General features: G+C 49.4%; 1 protein-coding gene across 1 annotated transcript in view; it reads left to right on the top strand.

Annotated features, from left to right (window-relative positions):
* The first annotated feature begins 758 nt into the window (after nt 1-758).
* The window catches only part of FAT2 (FAT atypical cadherin 2), a 58,687-nt gene continuing 42,633 nt past the window's right edge, over nt 759-16,812 (top strand). Inside the window, exons 1-2 of the mRNA XM_010578954.1 lie at nt 759-814; nt 13,304-16,589. Coding sequence (XP_010577256.1) covers nt 13,325-16,589 — 3,265 coding nt within the window. The 5' untranslated portion in view covers nt 759-814; nt 13,304-13,324. The remainder of the gene's footprint in view (nt 815-13,303; nt 16,590-16,812) is intronic.

Raw genomic sequence — 16,812 nt, 5'->3', positions numbered from 1 at the left:
CCAAGAAAAATCCCCCAAAGCTCTGGTACAATGTTTGGTCTCCCTATGCTGCCATCTCTCCTTGCTACTTCCCTCTCTTTTCTCTGTCTCCTGCCTTTTCAGGACAGGGACCACCTTTTCATCCTCTGCCTGTACAGCACCGAGCACCCTGGGGCTTATTGGCGGCAGCTGGGGTTTCTGGGGGCTCCCCCAACACAAACAACAACAACCTTCAAAGTGTCTCTCCACACGCAGCTGCTCTGAGGACAGATTCAGGTTTCCCCCACCCCCTTCTCCCCATCCCTCCTTGCAACACCCACCTGGCAGCTAGTTAAAAACAATCTTTGGGTTTTCAGGTGTGTTGGAGGGATTTACCTGACATATTCCACCACCACCCCCCCCCTTGCAGTTGAGGTCCTGGATTTCATGGCAATATTAGTTAATCTAACAGTAAAAAGCTCTGCAATTATTTGTCTCTAAGGCTTGGGTCCTTGCCCAGCTCTGACATACACACACACACAAGTTCACTTCTCCAGCGAGGGAGCAGGCGATGCCTCTCCTCTTCCTCCTCCTCCAGTCCGTCACGGAAGGGCTGGCTCTTCAGCAAGAGAGTTCCACCTCCTGCAACTTTCTCCCTCGCTGCTCTCAACCTGTGCTGCCGGAGTTTCAGCCAGCAAAATCGCTCCTTGCAGGAATTTGTCTGAGCCCTCGCCTCTGATTTGCAAGCACCATGGATCCCCGGCAGCCAGCAAGGTGCTGCTGCAGGAGAGGATTTTCAGCAGCGAGAGCAGAGAGGCAGTAAACTTCAGGAGAGGTCTCTCTCCTGTTGCAACAGGTAAGGCACGCTGCTTGCTGGTGTGGGAAGTTGAAATGACTCAGGGAGCAGTCTGTACAGCATGAATGGAAGAAGGCATGGAGGATGCACAGATTTAGTCATGAAACTGCTTTAGTCATGAAACTGCTTTTGCATGCGAGTAACTTTTGCTGGAAACAGCCTTATCCTAAAGATAGGGCTTTGGGATGCAAAGGGAGAGCCTTTCATCTTTTCCTCCCCTTTGGCAGCCCTAGCATGGGGGCTTATGGAAGGAGCCAGGAAAAGCTTCAGCCACGTTTGCACAGAGTTTGCATCTGGTCTTAGGTGGAAAACTTCAGCATGCTGCAGCCAGCGCAAGCAGGTGGGCTCCAGGTAGCAAACAGGAAAGCCACACTGCTGACCAAGGCAGGCAAGGAGGGGCTGAACAGAGAAGGGCTCCAGGTGTCTGAACAGGGCAGGATTTCTGCAGGGAGCATGCTTGTGCTGGAGTAAATGGATGTGCTGCTGCAGGAGCAGCGATGGCGTCCAGCTGCAGGCTCAGTCGTTGGCCGTATACAACCTAACTGGAGTGATGCGGTACCGCTCCAAGCTCTGTCTCCTGTGTTCCCCATTAAGCCGCTTCCATTGTCACCTCGAACTCAGCTGTGCTTTGGTGATCTCTAAGCGTAGGCACGGTGCTGGTGTTTCCCAGTCCTCTATCCCTGTACAGCCAGGCAAGAGCTCCTTGCCTGCCCTGGTCCCCTCCGTGACAGGCAGCAGAGCCGGGGAACCGAAGCAAAAGCCACTGTCCCTGCTTCGCGCAAGACCGCGTGTGTAAACGTGTCCGTGTTTGCATCAGTGCAACTTTGTTCACTGTCAGGTGTCTGATGGCAAAATAAGATGAAATCCCAGAGCAAATCCAGTCCCAGTTCAGGGCGCGCAGAAATTATTTCCCATGTACATATTCGGCGCTGAGAAAAGAGGTGAAAATGCAGGGAGGGAGGCCTGGGCACTTGGAGCAAATGGGGCCCTTCCAAACAGCAGTTATCAGCTAATCAGCCTCCCGGGGGAATTAAAGGCAGACTTGGTGGAGTGCAGCACTCCAGAGGGGCAAAGATCAGTTGTCACACAACAGGGGTTGCTTTGGACAAAACTCTTTAAAAAAGCTGGTGCTCGCTTGGGTTTGCCGCTGCGAAGGGCCGAGGGTTTCCAGGACGAGTGGAAACTCCATTTGTGCGGTGGCCAGAGCTGAGCAGCTTCGCCGGGGCAGGCAGGGCTGCGGCCGACGGGCTCCCGCTTCGCCCCGGGTGCCCTGGATCCTCTGCCCCAGACTCAGGGGAGCAAAGAGCGGGCATGGGATATGTAGGGAGCTGCCACGGCTCTCCAGGTTGTCAGCTAGAGAGACCTGGGAGGTTATCGGAGCCTCGGGACAGAAAGCAAACAGTCTGTATCGGGCTCCTGAGGAAGGCTGGGCTGTCTTGGTATTCGGGGAGGCAAAATCACCGGGCTTGGTATTGTGCACCCTTATCATCGTCTAATACACAGCACACCTCACCTTATCAGGAACAGTTCAGGGACATCCGCCTGTCTGATAAGTGACTGGGGTTCCTGAGGGACTGAGCAGGCAAGAGGTTTCTAACCCAGCCAGGGGCTTCAGCCTCTCTGCTTCTCCCCATCTGCTTCTTGCGCTTTAACGTGCTCCGTAACATTGCAAAAGCGAGCCCAACCACCCTGCCCGCGGAGGGGAGAGCACAGCAGGATCTGCTTCTCTCCTGAGCTTTTCCCTTAGCTACAGCTTGTGCCGTGAACGTATTTCAAATCCTAATGCTCTCAGAAACCAGTGCGTCTCCCAGCCCTCCAAACAAACAAGCATCATTCATGTACGAAGGGAGAGTTCAAAGGAGGTGTAACACCTGGAATCAAACATCTGTTAGAAACTAATGCATTTTGCATCCTACGCTCCTGCCAACTGCTCCAAGGCAAGTCCTAGAGGATCTTTCCAGCTACCTCCATGCTACAGAAATGGCATTCCCTGCTCCGCGTACTTCGCTTTGTTTTTTTGCCACGTGTGGAGTATGCAAGTGCAGCTGCACCTCGAGCAGTAGTGGGCTTTCTTCTGTATCATGTGCAAGCATAAGAGGATTAAATACCCTCAGACTTTTTTTTTTTTCTTTTTCAACTGGGTTGGCAACACTGATGCTCCATTGTCTATTAGCAAGCTGATTTGCTGAGCAAGCAATTTTTCTCTCAACCACACTTTTTCCTTGGCAATGGGGCAGGTACTGGTTTATTAGCAAAGAAACTTTCTTTCCTAATTCTTGGAAGAAGGAGCTCCAGGGAGGGGCAGGCTGCAAGGGCTGTTAGGAAGGTTTGTAGCTCAGAAATGAACAAGCAGCAGGTTCGAAACAAACCAGAGGAAGTAGGGTTGTGTGTTGGTTTTTTTTTTTTTCTCCACACAGAGGGCATAATTAAATTCTGGAACACATTGCCACAGGATATTGCAGAGGCCAAAAGTGTACTTGGCTTCAAACAAGGTTTCGATCCATTTGGGATGGATAGCTCCAGTGGCGGTTATTAAATGCAACAGCCCAAGAACAACCGTGTACTTGCACTGATGCTGGAAAGTGGGAGAAAGAACATGTTACATGTGCCTTGTTTCTTCTGCTCCTCCACTAAGCAATCAAAACTGGCCATTTTGGGAGAGAGATGGCCAAGCATGGTTATTTTGATGTTCTTGTGTTGTGGCACTATTTTGGACTGACCGGGTTGTACCTTGGATAGATGCTGTGACTCAGGCAGCCTGGGATACACTGGTTATGCCATGAATAGATACTCCATATGGCTCAGGTTGACAGGGACACTGTGTGCCCAGCCTGGTATCTGGTTGTCGCAGGTGCTGCAAGCAGTGTCTGCACACCACTGCCTGCTCCGCGGAGTCGTTGCGATGGCGAGAGCTTTCGGAAATGCGTTTCCAGCAGACAGTCCGGAGTGGGAGGTAGCACCTTGTGCTGGGAGTGTAACGAGAGCTGACAAGGACACAAGGACACGCTGTGGCAATGAGACCAGCCTGGGCAAACATGCCTGTCTCAGGGGTTAATCTTTTCTCCTGTGAAACCCTGAGCTCCCCAGGCCAGGAGCTGGCTTTGCATCAGCTTGTATGGCACCGTGGATACAGCAGAGGAGGTGGGCTGCCGTAGGCAGGTTTCCCAAGAGCAGGCAGATCTGGGAGCTGAAGGTTTTCTATCAGCTTGCAGGTATCTCTTTGCATTCAATAAATGTCTGCTGCAGGGAATTTCTGTGGCACAGCTATTGGCATGCTGGCCAGGCATCCTTTTACGAGGAAGGATCGTGCCCTGATCATCTCATTCATTCTCTGTCCTCTGTGTCCTTACGCTGCCTCTGAACAGGGGAGAGGGATGGGAAGGAGCAGCGCAAGGCAGACAGATGGCAACAGAGTGAAAGAGGCTGCAGGCAGAGCGGAAAGCTGCTCTCCGTGCTCACCTTCAGGCACCAGAAGGGAAAGACCAGCAGGGTGCTGGGCAGGGGAACGAGAAGATCTTCGTCTCAGTGCAGGGACAGGTCTGCGGGTGAATGAGAATTGCTTGGTAGGAGAGAGAAAGGTGAGGGAGGAGGCGTAGTGGCCAGGGCTGCGCTGCAGGGCAGAGAGAAATCGAGCGGTCCACATCCTGCTGAGCGCCGGGGCTCCTCACCTGCATCCAGTGGGGCACACAGTCCCTCACCCAGCTCTTCATGCCAAGATGCTCTTGGACTCCTTCCCAATAAATTTTACTGATCGTAGGCTAACATGTATGTTCCCCACAGGGAATCGCAGAAAGGGTATCGGAGGACTACCGGCACTCAGGTGATGTAGCCAATGTCCTTGTTGCAAGCATCCAGGTTGAGTTAAGGTGCGGATGAGGACTTACAGGGACAGACAGCTCAGGATTAGAGCCCCTTCAAACACTGGGCAGAACGGCTCTTCTCTCCAGGCTGGGGTGGGAGCTGAGCCCAGTCTGGATTCCCAGCTCTGGTGGGTCAGATGGGAGTTGTGTGCTGGGATCCCAGAAGGGATCTCACAGGCTTTGCAGCACCTAAATAAACAGCTGTTTTGCGAGCAGCAGAATTCATGAAGCTTGGTTGCCTGGGGCGGTCTCTCTTGTGTGGATTCTCTGATGTCTAATAATCGGGTTGGGCTCACATTAGAGCCTTTTCTTCCAGCTGGGAGTCCTAATTTGGATTTCTCTTCTCTCTCCTGCTGCTTTTCACAAGCTTGTGCAAACCTAACTCCTTTCAAGTCTTTACCTATCTGGTTAAATTTGGCTGAAACTGGCCAGTAGATCCAAAAGGTAACAGGGAGGACTGATAATGTGGTCCCACACACCAGCTTCCCTCAGCAGTCTGCAGACAGGGGAATGATTATCAGTGCAAGATAATTTGCATCCCAAGCATGAGGAAAATGTGAAAGGCTCAGTATGAGTTTTGGCAGGAGAAAGCAATCAGGAAAGAGCCCGGGATCCCTTGTGGGCTCTCACAGCCTGTGCTGATGGCCACGGCATGCCTGCTCGGCCAGCTAGTTTGTAGTGATCAAGGTATGTGGCCCTTGGCACTAACAGCCTCCATGGGAGCTGAATCCCAGAGAGAGAGGTGCACAGTCCTGGCAAGTAGCAGAGTTGGGGCATGCTCACGTGAGTACCTGGCACGTTGCACCTGGCTCTCGTGCCAACAGGTTTGGGCTGTTGCACCGCGGTGCCCAGCCCCTGGGCCCCTCGCACCCTGCCTGGTGAGCAGCTCCCACCAAGTCTCCTTCCCACTGGCACTGCCCGCCTCCAGCCCCCAGGGCTGTTTCTTTTCACAAGCAACAGGTATCCCAGTCCCATCAGAGCCACCAGTGGGATCTGCTGTTTCTTCCCTGTCTCCTGGCTGTCCTAGCTGCCCTCCTTGGCCAAGGAGGTAGTCAGCACCCCCCAACACCTCCCTGGTTACCTGTGCAATGGCAGCTTCTGGACCATGAGCAGGATTTACCCCCCTGCTGCCAATATCTGGGGAGAGCAAGAAGCGATCAGTGAGGAGGGAAAAGCAGCTGATCGTTTCATGGGAGAGCAGAGGAAGGGCGTTAGGAATAATGTATAAGGATGCTTTCCCCTGTCCTTGGCACAAGCAAGTCAACTTCCATGATGTCATGCTTTCTCTGGGACAGGAGCCAGCAGCAAGGCAGTTGGCACTGCAAGGTTCTCTCACCCCCCTGACCTCCTCCAGTGACCCCAGACCCCCACTGAGGGCTTCACAGCTCTGGAGCTGTGTGATTAACTCTTGCTCTAGAATGATGTTGCAACGCCAAGACAGATAAAGATCACTGACCCTTATAACTCTAGAGGGAGTTCAAGTCTGTTCAAGTTCTGTGCCTAACAGACGAGCTCCTGGAGGCTTACAACAATGACAGAGAAACCTCAGCTATGTGACATATCTGAGCCAGGCTTAGGTGTTGGCAGCAGTACAAAATCAGGCTCTCCCTGGCTTCCTCACAGAGCACTGGACAGAAATGCATATCACAGGTGGAAAGGTGACAAGAGAAAGCCTTCAGCTTCACGTACAAGGTGATGCCTTGCTCATGGGCAGAGAACGGCTTGGAGGCAAAGACACATAGTGCCTGCTTGCTCCAGTGGAGGAGCAAACCAGGGCAGCAGGTAGAGCAGCAGGGCACAGTCAAAGCCACGAGGATGGGGCAATGGGCAAGATACCCGAGGGGGAAGGAGGTGAGCGGCTGGCTGGGGGATGCCACAGCAAGATGTCATGGAGGAAGGTGCCTTTTAGAGCCAGTCTGGATCTGAATATCCAACTTGTGAACAACTGGCACGGTGACAAAGGTGGCAAAAGCAGCTGTATGGGGAAGGCACAGTTGGACATCAGAGTAACTAAACACTTCCCAGCCACCCTTCCCATGTGGAAGACCATCCCGCTCTCCTGTGCAACTATGTCTTCCACATTTGCCTTCACCACTCCAGGGACAGCATCCTACCACACTCCCGCTGTCAGCCATGAACAGTGGTCCTAGCAGGACCCCTTGCAGGTCCACTGGCTGCAGCAGACTAGACCCAGGGAATGCAGTGCTGTCTCAGAACAAAGCATTTTTTACCAACTCCTGCAGCAAGGCAACCTGACTAGACAAAATGGGTGTCCCAGCATCATGCCAGGCCTACCAACCTGGGGCCCAGATTGCCCCACACAAGTCAATGACTCATAGGCTTCCCCAAAACTCCTTCAAGAGAGTCTCTGTTTCTCCAACACCCCTTAGAGGCTGCCAGTTCAAGCTCCCCAGGGAACCCAAACTCCCCAGGGTTAAAGCACCTGCCTGGCCCAGCTGGCAGATGATGGGAGAAGCATCTCCATGGTGCTTGTAGGACTGTATTCATTCTGCTCCGGGACATGTGTGTGACCCCCTGCCATGCTGGGCAGTCCAAGCAAGAGTCACTGCTCCACGCACCAGCATGACACTTATTACTCCCATGGCTTTCCATGGCTCTGCAGATGAGAAGCCCTTGGTACAGCCCACCCCATCAGCACACAGCGATTTTACCACCAGGAACGGAGCTGAACCATGAAATTGTTACAGCATGGGTCTGGGCCCTGCCCATGGGCCACTCACTGTGCAACAGGAGCAGCATTTCACAGGTCATTCCAAGCAAGGGCAGACCTCGGTTGTAAAAGGCACCAGGTTTTAAACCATCAGCCTCCTTGCTCCAGGCTGTCTAGCAATCTGGAAACAATTTCCAAAGGTCTGTCCAAGCCATTCGGAGATTGGCAAGTCAAGATGGGGAAGGAACAGCCCAACTGCGCCCTGGTGGAATCTGCAAGTCTAGCAAAAAGCCGTACCCACACTAACACAGCCCCCAAGCAGGCTGGTGCAAAACACAGTTCTGCAAACATCAGCCCTGAGAAAACCATCCACAGGCACTGGAAAACCCCGAGATACATTGAGGAAGGAAACACCGTAACTTCAGGGGCTCTTTTCGTTAGTTTTCTGGCTTTGTGTAGTACCTCCAGGATGTATTACTTCTGCTTCACTGCAAAACCAAGCAGAGACTGCACAACCGAAGGCAGGAGCAGGACCTCCAAGGACAGTGCCAGCCACTAGCCTGGATTCAGCATCCCATTCAGACAAACGTTGACAAGATCATGGGAACCGCTCCGTGTCATGGCTTGGGAAGGGATGGGTTTGTTTGTTTTTCAAAGTCCAAGAAAACAGTTCAAAAAACACCCATCTCCCCACAGAATCCAAGCCCCACAGGCCCTGCTTTGTGACCAACTGGCAGGGAACTCATCAAAACTAAGCAAAGCACCAAATGGAAAAAGATCTAATTCCCATCAGCACTGCTACAGCAGAGGAGAGGGCAAACATTAACCAAGCAGCCCAGCCCCCGCACAGGGTGTACATGGGTTATTTCAGTACTGAGAATCAAAACATCTCACAGACATGGCTCAACACCTGTGCAAGAAGCACACTTTTTAATCTATGACTTCCCAACATTAAATACCCAGGGACTGCTTTCTGGTTGATCCTATTTTGGCAGGCAGCTGTAAGGATATTGCCCCAACTGTAGCTGAACCCCTTCTGCTCAGCTACCACCCAAGCCAGAAGACGACAGAATCCCAACTCCCATCCACTTTCCCAAAGCCTTGCACCCACCATCTTATATGATTTACTTCCTTTGCTCTCTGTCTCTATTCCCCAGTGACCATTGAAATTCAGACCCACCATTAAACTGCCCCATCATTGATTATTCGAACAACCAAGCACACCTCCCTTCTCCTACCCAGCTCCTAGTGCTTGTAGCCTCCAACAAAGGCATTAATGTGCTTGGGGACGGTTTTGATGGGTACCTATCCAGGGGGGACACGACTGTTTCTTGAAGTGAAGAAAAAGAGGGAGGGAGAACAGAGGTGGGAGCAAGAGAGAAAGAAAGAGGAAGAAGGTTTGGGATGTGTGCTCACAAAAAAGCAATAAGGGAAGAGTTGTCCTTATTTTCCCATGAAAATTATGATTTTTTCCTTATCTTCTGGTCTCAAAACTTTGGGCCAAGCCCCTGCCACAGCTAGCAAGGGGAATGCTGCTCTTGGTGCACTCAGCACTTGCCTTGTTTTGGGTTTTGGGTTTTTATTGCTTTTAAATGCTCCTCTTGAAGGGAATCAAAAGGTGGGGCTGGGGCCACACCTACTTTGTGGCAGGCTGACATACTTTTCTGCGACATGGCCAACAAACACAGCAGCCCGCACGTTGCGGGAGACCCCCGGGAGGACCCCCAGAGGACCCCCCCAGGCCATGCCACAACCTCTCGCCCTAGGCAGCCAGAGTAGCTGTGCCCTGCACCAATCCCCCCAAATCACCCATCTCCACAGTCTCCCCACGCACACACTTTGAACCTCGGTGCTGTGTTTGTTCCTTCATTTCAAACCAACAGATTCGGGCATGTCTTTGACAGAGGATCACAATTTGGATGTTAAATTTAGACGCACGCTTAGGCTCTGATTAGAGATACACAGAGTGTTTACTCGCTCTGTGGGGAGCTTGCATCTACAGGGCTGAGGGCGAAGCCCCTCCAGGCTCTCTGATCCTTGCCTGGTGATTAGGGGAGGAGGCTGAATCACCAGATAATGATGCCCTGGTATTTCCCTCAGTCAGGAGCATGCCTTACCTTCCTGGCTCCATCCCACTGATGGGCTTTCTCCAACACATCTGCCTCCCCATGTGCAACCAGCTCCAGAAGGGCATCTACGCCTAGGGGAGCCATGAAAGAGAGAAGCAGAGAGCTTTCAGGAGTAGAAATAACTGATAGCATGATGATGAGGGACCAGAAGCAGGTGAGGGTGTTTAGGTGTTTAATGCTTGCAGCTGATCTGGCAGCCCTGAAGTGGGTATGGCCCTTGCCACAGGTCCCATGCATCACACACTAATTACTGTCAGCACAAGGACACGGGGTAGCACAGCTCAGAAAAACAGTAAAAATGTTTCTCCTAATCAACACAAAAAATCTCTCAGGTGCAGTTGATTTCACCCCATTTCAACATTGAGATCCTTGAACTCAATTGCAAGGACCCTTGAGCTTGGCAGCACTGCCCCTCCTTGGCAGCCACCTACATCTGGGATTTTAAGGGCTAGTAAACTGGTTTTATGCTGTTTTCACGTTATACACAGCTTTCCCACCCATAGTACAAGAGCCATAGAAACCCACCTCGTTTCTGCTAGTTCATTACTGACACCTTCCAGGGGCGGTTCCAACGGGACTTTCCCTGGAGCTGAGCCAAGGCTGTAGTGAACCAGATTTGCCCTCCGTTCAGAGCACTGTGCCCCATTTTTTCTTTTGAGCTTCACCATGACCTTTGGAAATGTCCCAGTCCCACTTCTGGATGGTTTTGCATTGTGAATATGGTGTAAATGATCCCAGAAGCAGGAGACAGAGCAGGGGCTGCATGGTTATCTCCTGGGAGATCTACTACTCTTCAAATTACATTAAAACCATGCTGGAGAAAGAGAAACAAGATAGCCAGTGTGTCATCGTTTCCCAGTGCAACCTACTAAAGAAGAAACAACAGGCTACAAGTAGTAGGTGATGGTTTCCCGTCCCGGGTTGGGAAGCTGTGAGCTCATCTGGGATCCTCAGGACACACAACTGGAATAGGTCAACTCTTGAAGGACACTAGTGTGACCAACCCTCTCTGTGTCATTCTTTCACCAAAGGATAAAATAAGAGAGGACAAACATGGGCTTGTGTGGAATTGTTCCAACAATGATAGGATTTCCCAGCAGTATTGGTACAGAAATTGTCCAAGCAGATGCACATGCAGTAATAAAGGTGATGAAATAGGACGTCTCAGAGCAGTTGCTGTCAGGGGACACGACAGGCTCTCTGTGCTAATGTTGGGGCTTTGGGCATGGGTCCTGCCACAAAGACAAACTGTTAGACTTCAAAAGTTGATAGTGATGCCTTCTAGAAAATTCTCCCTAGGTTTTGGCTGTGCCTTTCAAAGTTTCAGATCATTTCCAGAGGAAATGAGGCTTCTGTCTCATGCCCCATGTGCGTAGGTACTCTCCGTCCTTCATAATAACTGCTGAAGCCATTGATTGCTTTCAGCCCAGCTTGTAATTGAGAGCAAAGCTCTCAGAAATATGAGGTCATGACAGCATTTGCAAAATAATTAGCTGGACAGGGGAGTAAAACCCTGCTAATGCCCCCACAGAGGGCAAAACAGCAATGTAAGTGCAGCCCTTCTTAGGTGTCAGGAAATCTACAGGGAAGAATGAGGTTAAGGACATTCCAGGAGAGATTCAGAAGAAAGTTTGCATCTTGTTAAACACCAGAAAACCCACTCCTTGCTCAAGGTTATCCTCCCATATTGAATTGCTGGTGCCCAAGAAGGCATGTGCTCTAGCTCCAGCTTTTCTTGTGGTTGTGGAGTTCATAACATCTCTGCCTTGTGGGTTCTCTGATGTCTTATAAGAGCTGAGTTCACATTGCCATTTCAGTACAATTCAATTAAAAAGTCAATTAGCCCAGATACAAAGCGATCACCTTCATTAATTCTGCTGTTCGTGAACAGCACTGTTTTTTGTTGCTGTTTCATTCTGCTGCCTTATTCTACTCTGAATTGTATGTGACTTTTCCTGCTCCACAGTCCTAGCAGACACACGCGCACGCAGCGTGCATACATCTTCTTTCCAGGTTCAGCAGTTGAAAATGTTGGAAGGGAGCAGCTCTAGGCAAGTCCCTACATGCTGCAAAACTCTTAAGCATTGTTAAGTAACATGCAGAGCTTTTAAGAACATGGTTTTCAACTTCTCAGAAGGAACCACTTGCCTTTCTGGATCACCTAGCCCTGTCCTCCAAGATTTTCTTTCATTTGCTGTGCATTTGGGACATGTTGTATTTCCTAGAAGTGAAATGATGTCATAAAAAAATGAGTTTGAATTTTGTCAAATCCAAATTGTGTTGATTTCTCTACAAATTCTTGTACTTTCACTTCAGCTTCGGACTGTTTGTTTCAAAAAGTAATGACCACAGCAGGGAAATTGCTGGATGGTTGGCATCTATTTACCAAGGAAAAAGGGATCTGAAGGAAGTATGTCATCTACAGCTTTGTATTTATTGGTAATTAGGTATCTCAGTGAGAGAATATGACACATAGTTAGTTAGACTCCAATAATTTGTTCCTAACATTCGACTTGACTTATAAATTGAACTAGTTCTGGCTTTTAAAGAGATGAGTCTTGAAAAAGTGTCTGGAAAAACAAGTCTTCCCTGTTTAAATTAGGAATGTGCCAAATGACTGGCAGGTACTTGATATATAATTTAAATTTAAAAGAGGAAGAAACAGTTCTAGATAAAGATCTCCTGGGATATCTAGGGGAAATATATGCATCTATATTTAGCTTATCCCTGGTTTCAACCCCTAACTGCACACACAGCAGCATGCACTTAGTTTTTGAAAAGAACAGGCCTTGATCCTTTAACAAGCTCTGCAAAGCTCACTAATAAAGTTACATCCTCGTTAATCGTGTATGTGCTATCCAGTTCCTTCTTTGATACACCTTGTTCACAGAGATAAATCATGGAACTGCAGATGCTCAGGAGCCATTAGAGAAGGAAGTTGATGGCAGGTGATCATGGATGGCAGATCCTCCGCAGGAATCCTGACCCTGGGGCTTTGCCGTGAGACGGGAGGAACCAGAGAGATTACTCAATGGCTGAGGGTGACATGGTCAAAGTGTCTTGCTAGAAATCTGCTCTCTCAAGCAACACAGAGGAGACAGCCAGGGTCAGACCTGTGAATTAGAAGAACTTTGCGGTAACTGAGATACAACTTGACTAGGACCTGAGCTAAAGCTGTCAAAAAGGCCACATTGTAGAGCTGGCCATTCGGAAGGAATTTGCACAACGTAGCAGGGCATCCCTGCTGGGGAAGGAGAAGAGATTGCTGTGGCAGGGGGAGAGGAAAGGGAAGACAAGCCAAGGGGAGAGACATCAAATCACAGTTTATATACCGACTCCTGAAAATACTTTGCAAGAACTTGTATGGAGAGAGAAGTTAAGATGGAGAAGGGAGGATGGAGAAACAAAACAGAAGTGAGGTTTGGATTGGGGGTGGAGAGTTCGAATATGTTGTTTGACTAGGGAGAAGGCAGAATGAAGGGAGGGAGAGATCGTTCACAGAATAGGAAGTCGGCCTGATCAGAGTATTTTGTATGGCTTTTCACATTTTGGCCTCTACAAGGGCAAAAACTGAAGGAGAGAATGTGAATGGATCTGAGCCAGCATGGGGATGTGGGAGGGCAGGTCTCTCACTGGGAGAGAGGGAAGAAGAGCTGAGCTAACAACCGCAGCAGCAAAGGTCAGGGTAGAGAGAGCATGGAGGTGAGGCTGAGCCCATGGGGACTTTTTCTCTAACACATGGGGACTTTTTCTCTAACACATGGGGAATTTTTCTCTAACACACGGGCCTTAATAAAAATTACTAATGTTCTTCCTTTGACACTTGCAGGACCCAAGGAGACACCACACCATGGAAGTCACTATCAGGAGGCACTTCCTGAGTTTTGCTGTTTTCCTGATGCACTGTGTGGTTCACAAGGCGAGCTGTGAGAAAGGCAACACTTCCCCTCTGCACTTCACCCACTTCTTCTACAATGCCACCATCTATGAGAATTCAGCCCCCAAGACCTATGTGGAGAGCTATGTGAAAATGGGTATTTACAAGACAGACCCTGAATGGGACATCAGATACAGAATAGCCTCTGGGGACAACACTGGTCTCTTTAAAACAGAGGAGCACGTGATCGGGGATTTCTGCTTCTTGAGAATAAGAACCAGGAGCAGCAACACAGCACTTTTAAACCGGGAGGTCAAAGACAGTTATATGTTAATAATCAAGGCCACAGAGAGCACCTTTGCCTATGAAGCCTGGGCCAAAGTCTTGATCCACATTCTGGACAGAAATGACTTGAAACCTCTCTTTTCACCCCCCTCCTACAAAGTGTCCATCAGAGAAGACACTCCTCTGAAAACGGTGGTCAGCACTCTCAGTGCCACTGATGCTGATGCTGGCCAGAATGCCGAGTTCTACTACGCCCTCAACACCAAGTCGGACCTATTCACCGTCCACCCCACCACGGGAGCAGTTATGACCACTGGTAGGCTAAACAGCACCCATCGAGGCAGGCATCACCTGCAGGTTTTGGCTGTGGACAGAATGAGAAAGATCATGGAGGGGAACGGCTTTGGGAACTTGGCTAGTCTCATGATCCAGGTGGAGCCATCTGCCAGGAAACCCCCTTCTATCTCCTCGGTGAAGGTGACACCACCTGACTCAGCTGAAGACTTTCTCTATGCAACTCTGTCTGTAGAAAGTGGTGACTCAGAAGCAGGGATAGATTCGGTTGACTTTGTGGATGGAGATCCGGGAAGACATTTCAAAGCCATCAAATCCTACTTTGGGAGCACTGAGTTCATGATTGTGTCAACCAAAGAGATCAACTGGCTACTTTACCCATTCGGTTTCAACCTCAGTCTGCAAGCCAAGGACAAGAGCAAGCCACCACTGTTCTCTCCTATTAGAGTTATCCATATACCTCCCTCCAAGTATGTCTCTGCCAGGTTTGAGAAAGAAGTGTACCGGGCCCAGCTCAGTGAATTTTCCCCAGCTGGAAGCCAAGTTGTTATGGTGAAGGTCACACCAGTCTTCCCAAATCTTAAATATATTTTGAGACCTACTCCTGATAGCACAAGCTTTAAAATCAATCCTCACACTGGACTGATAACTACAGTCAGACCAATGGACTTCCACGAGCAGTCTCATTTTGAACTTGAAGTTACAACCATTAACAGTCACATATCCACAACTGTTGTCATTGACATCACTGACTGCAACAATCATGCTCCAAGTTTTAGTCAGTCTTCATACCGCGGGGCCTTTGATGAAAATGTTCCTCCTGGTACCAGTGTCTTAACAGTAAGGGCTACAGATGAAGATGAAGGAGATAATGGCTTTGTCACCTACACCATAGCCAACCAGAAATCAGTTCCCTTTGTCATTGACCCCTATTCTGGCATCATTTCCACCTCCAAGTCAATGGACTATGAGTTAATGCAGAGATGGTATCATCTGCGAGTGTGGGCATCAGATTGGGGCTCACCCTTCCGTCATGAAACGGAGGTGTACGTCTCCCTCATGCTGAGCAATGTCAATGACAATGCTCCTGTGTTTGAGAAGGCAAGCTGCAGTGGCACCATCCCACGGGACTTTCCTGTTGGGAACCCTGTGGCCACAGTCTCTGCAATCGACAGTGATGAGCTGCAGCATATCAAATACGAAATCAAGTCTGGCAATGAGTTACGGCATTTTGAACTGAATCCCATCTCTGGAGTAATATCCCTTAGAATATCTCTGCGAGATCTTCCTTCTGAACAGCCACTTTTCTACTCTTTGAAAATAACTGCAACAGATGGAGAGAACTACGCTTTGCCAACTTCTGTAAATATCACTGTGGTCAGCCAAGGTCTCCCTGTCAAAATGCAGTGTGAGGAAACAGGAGTCTTGAAACAGCTGACAGAAACTATCATACACTCTATTGAGTCTCAGTCTCAAGGCCACGGGCAGGATGACGAAACATCTCTGAACTTGCACCTTATAAACCATAATGCTCCAAAGTTTGATGACAGCTTTCCACGATCTATTGATATCATAGAGACTGTTCCCATCAACTCAACTATTGCTGACCTTTCAGCTATTGATCCTGATACCGGTTTTAATGGAAAATTGGTCTATGTGATCTCAGATGGAAATGATGACAGTTGCTTTACCATTGACCTGGAACTGGGTTTCCTTCAAGTCCTTTCTCCTTTAGATCATGAACGAACCAGCTTCTACATTCTTAACATTACTGTGTACGACCTTGGCACGCCACAAAAATCATCTTGGAAACTCTTGGCTGTGAATGTGTTGGATACCAATGATAACACTCCTAAATTCCCACAAGGTGCCTACTGGGTGGCAATACCAGAACATGTAGCAACTGGGACAACAATAGCTCAACTTAAAGCAGAAGATGCCGATACAGATGACAATGGGAGAGTAAAATATTCTCTCCTAACCCCTACTGATAAGTTTGCTATTAACAGTGTCACTGGAGAAGTGACTGTTACAGGTGCCCTGGATAGAGAATTGTGGCCTTGCTACGTGCTGAAAATAGAAGCTAGGGACCAGCCCAAAACAGGCTACCAGCTGTTCTCCCTTACGGATCTCATTGTGACTCTGGAAGATGTAAATGACAACACCCCGCAATGCCTCCCAGCCCTCAACAGTGTGAAGGTCCCAGAGGACCTGCCCGTGGGAACCATTCTACTGTTTCTGGAGGCTTTTGACCCAGACGCTGGCTCTGGGGGTGAGGTGAGGTACAGCCTCATTAATGACGAGGAGATGATGTTTCATGTGGATAAGCTGACTGGGGCACTCCGGTTGGAGAAGGAGCTGGACTATGAGAAGAAGGACTCTTACAATCTAACCGTGCAGGTCAGTGACGGTGGGAAGCCCTTCTCTCGCTCTTCCCTCTGCCACCTGGAAGTGAACATCCTTGATGTCAACGAGAACTTGCACCCACCACGCTTTGCCTCCTTTGTCTTCAAAGGCTGGGTGCAGGAGAACAGCCCTGAAGGCACATCAGTGATGATGGTCACAGCAAAAGATATCGATAAGGGGAAAGATGGAGAGGTTCAATATTTCCTCCGAGAGGGCACTGGCCTGTCCGTCTTCCGCATTGAAAAGGACACAGGTAATGACAGCTTAGTTTAATGGTGTACCTTAAAGGCTTAGACTACATGCTGTGTTTGGCCTGACTTTTTGACCCAGTAGGACATTTCTATATTATCTCTATTTACAAAGTTCCATGCATTCAAATCTTTCTTGCTTGTGCAGGGATATACAATGTGCATGTATCTGGGGAGGAGCAAGCAGGGTTTGTCTCCTTAAAATAATGGAAAATCTGTGTCTGTCCT

The sequence above is a fragment of the Haliaeetus leucocephalus genome, unplaced genomic scaffold, assembly GCF_000737465.1.
Source record: "Haliaeetus leucocephalus isolate CR32 unplaced genomic scaffold, Haliaeetus_leucocephalus-4.0 Scaffold656, whole genome shotgun sequence".
Taxonomy (NCBI): Eukaryota; Metazoa; Chordata; class Aves; order Accipitriformes; family Accipitridae; genus Haliaeetus; species Haliaeetus leucocephalus.
The sequence above is the reverse complement of the archived record's forward strand: the minus strand, read 5'-3'. Positions and strand labels throughout refer to the sequence as shown.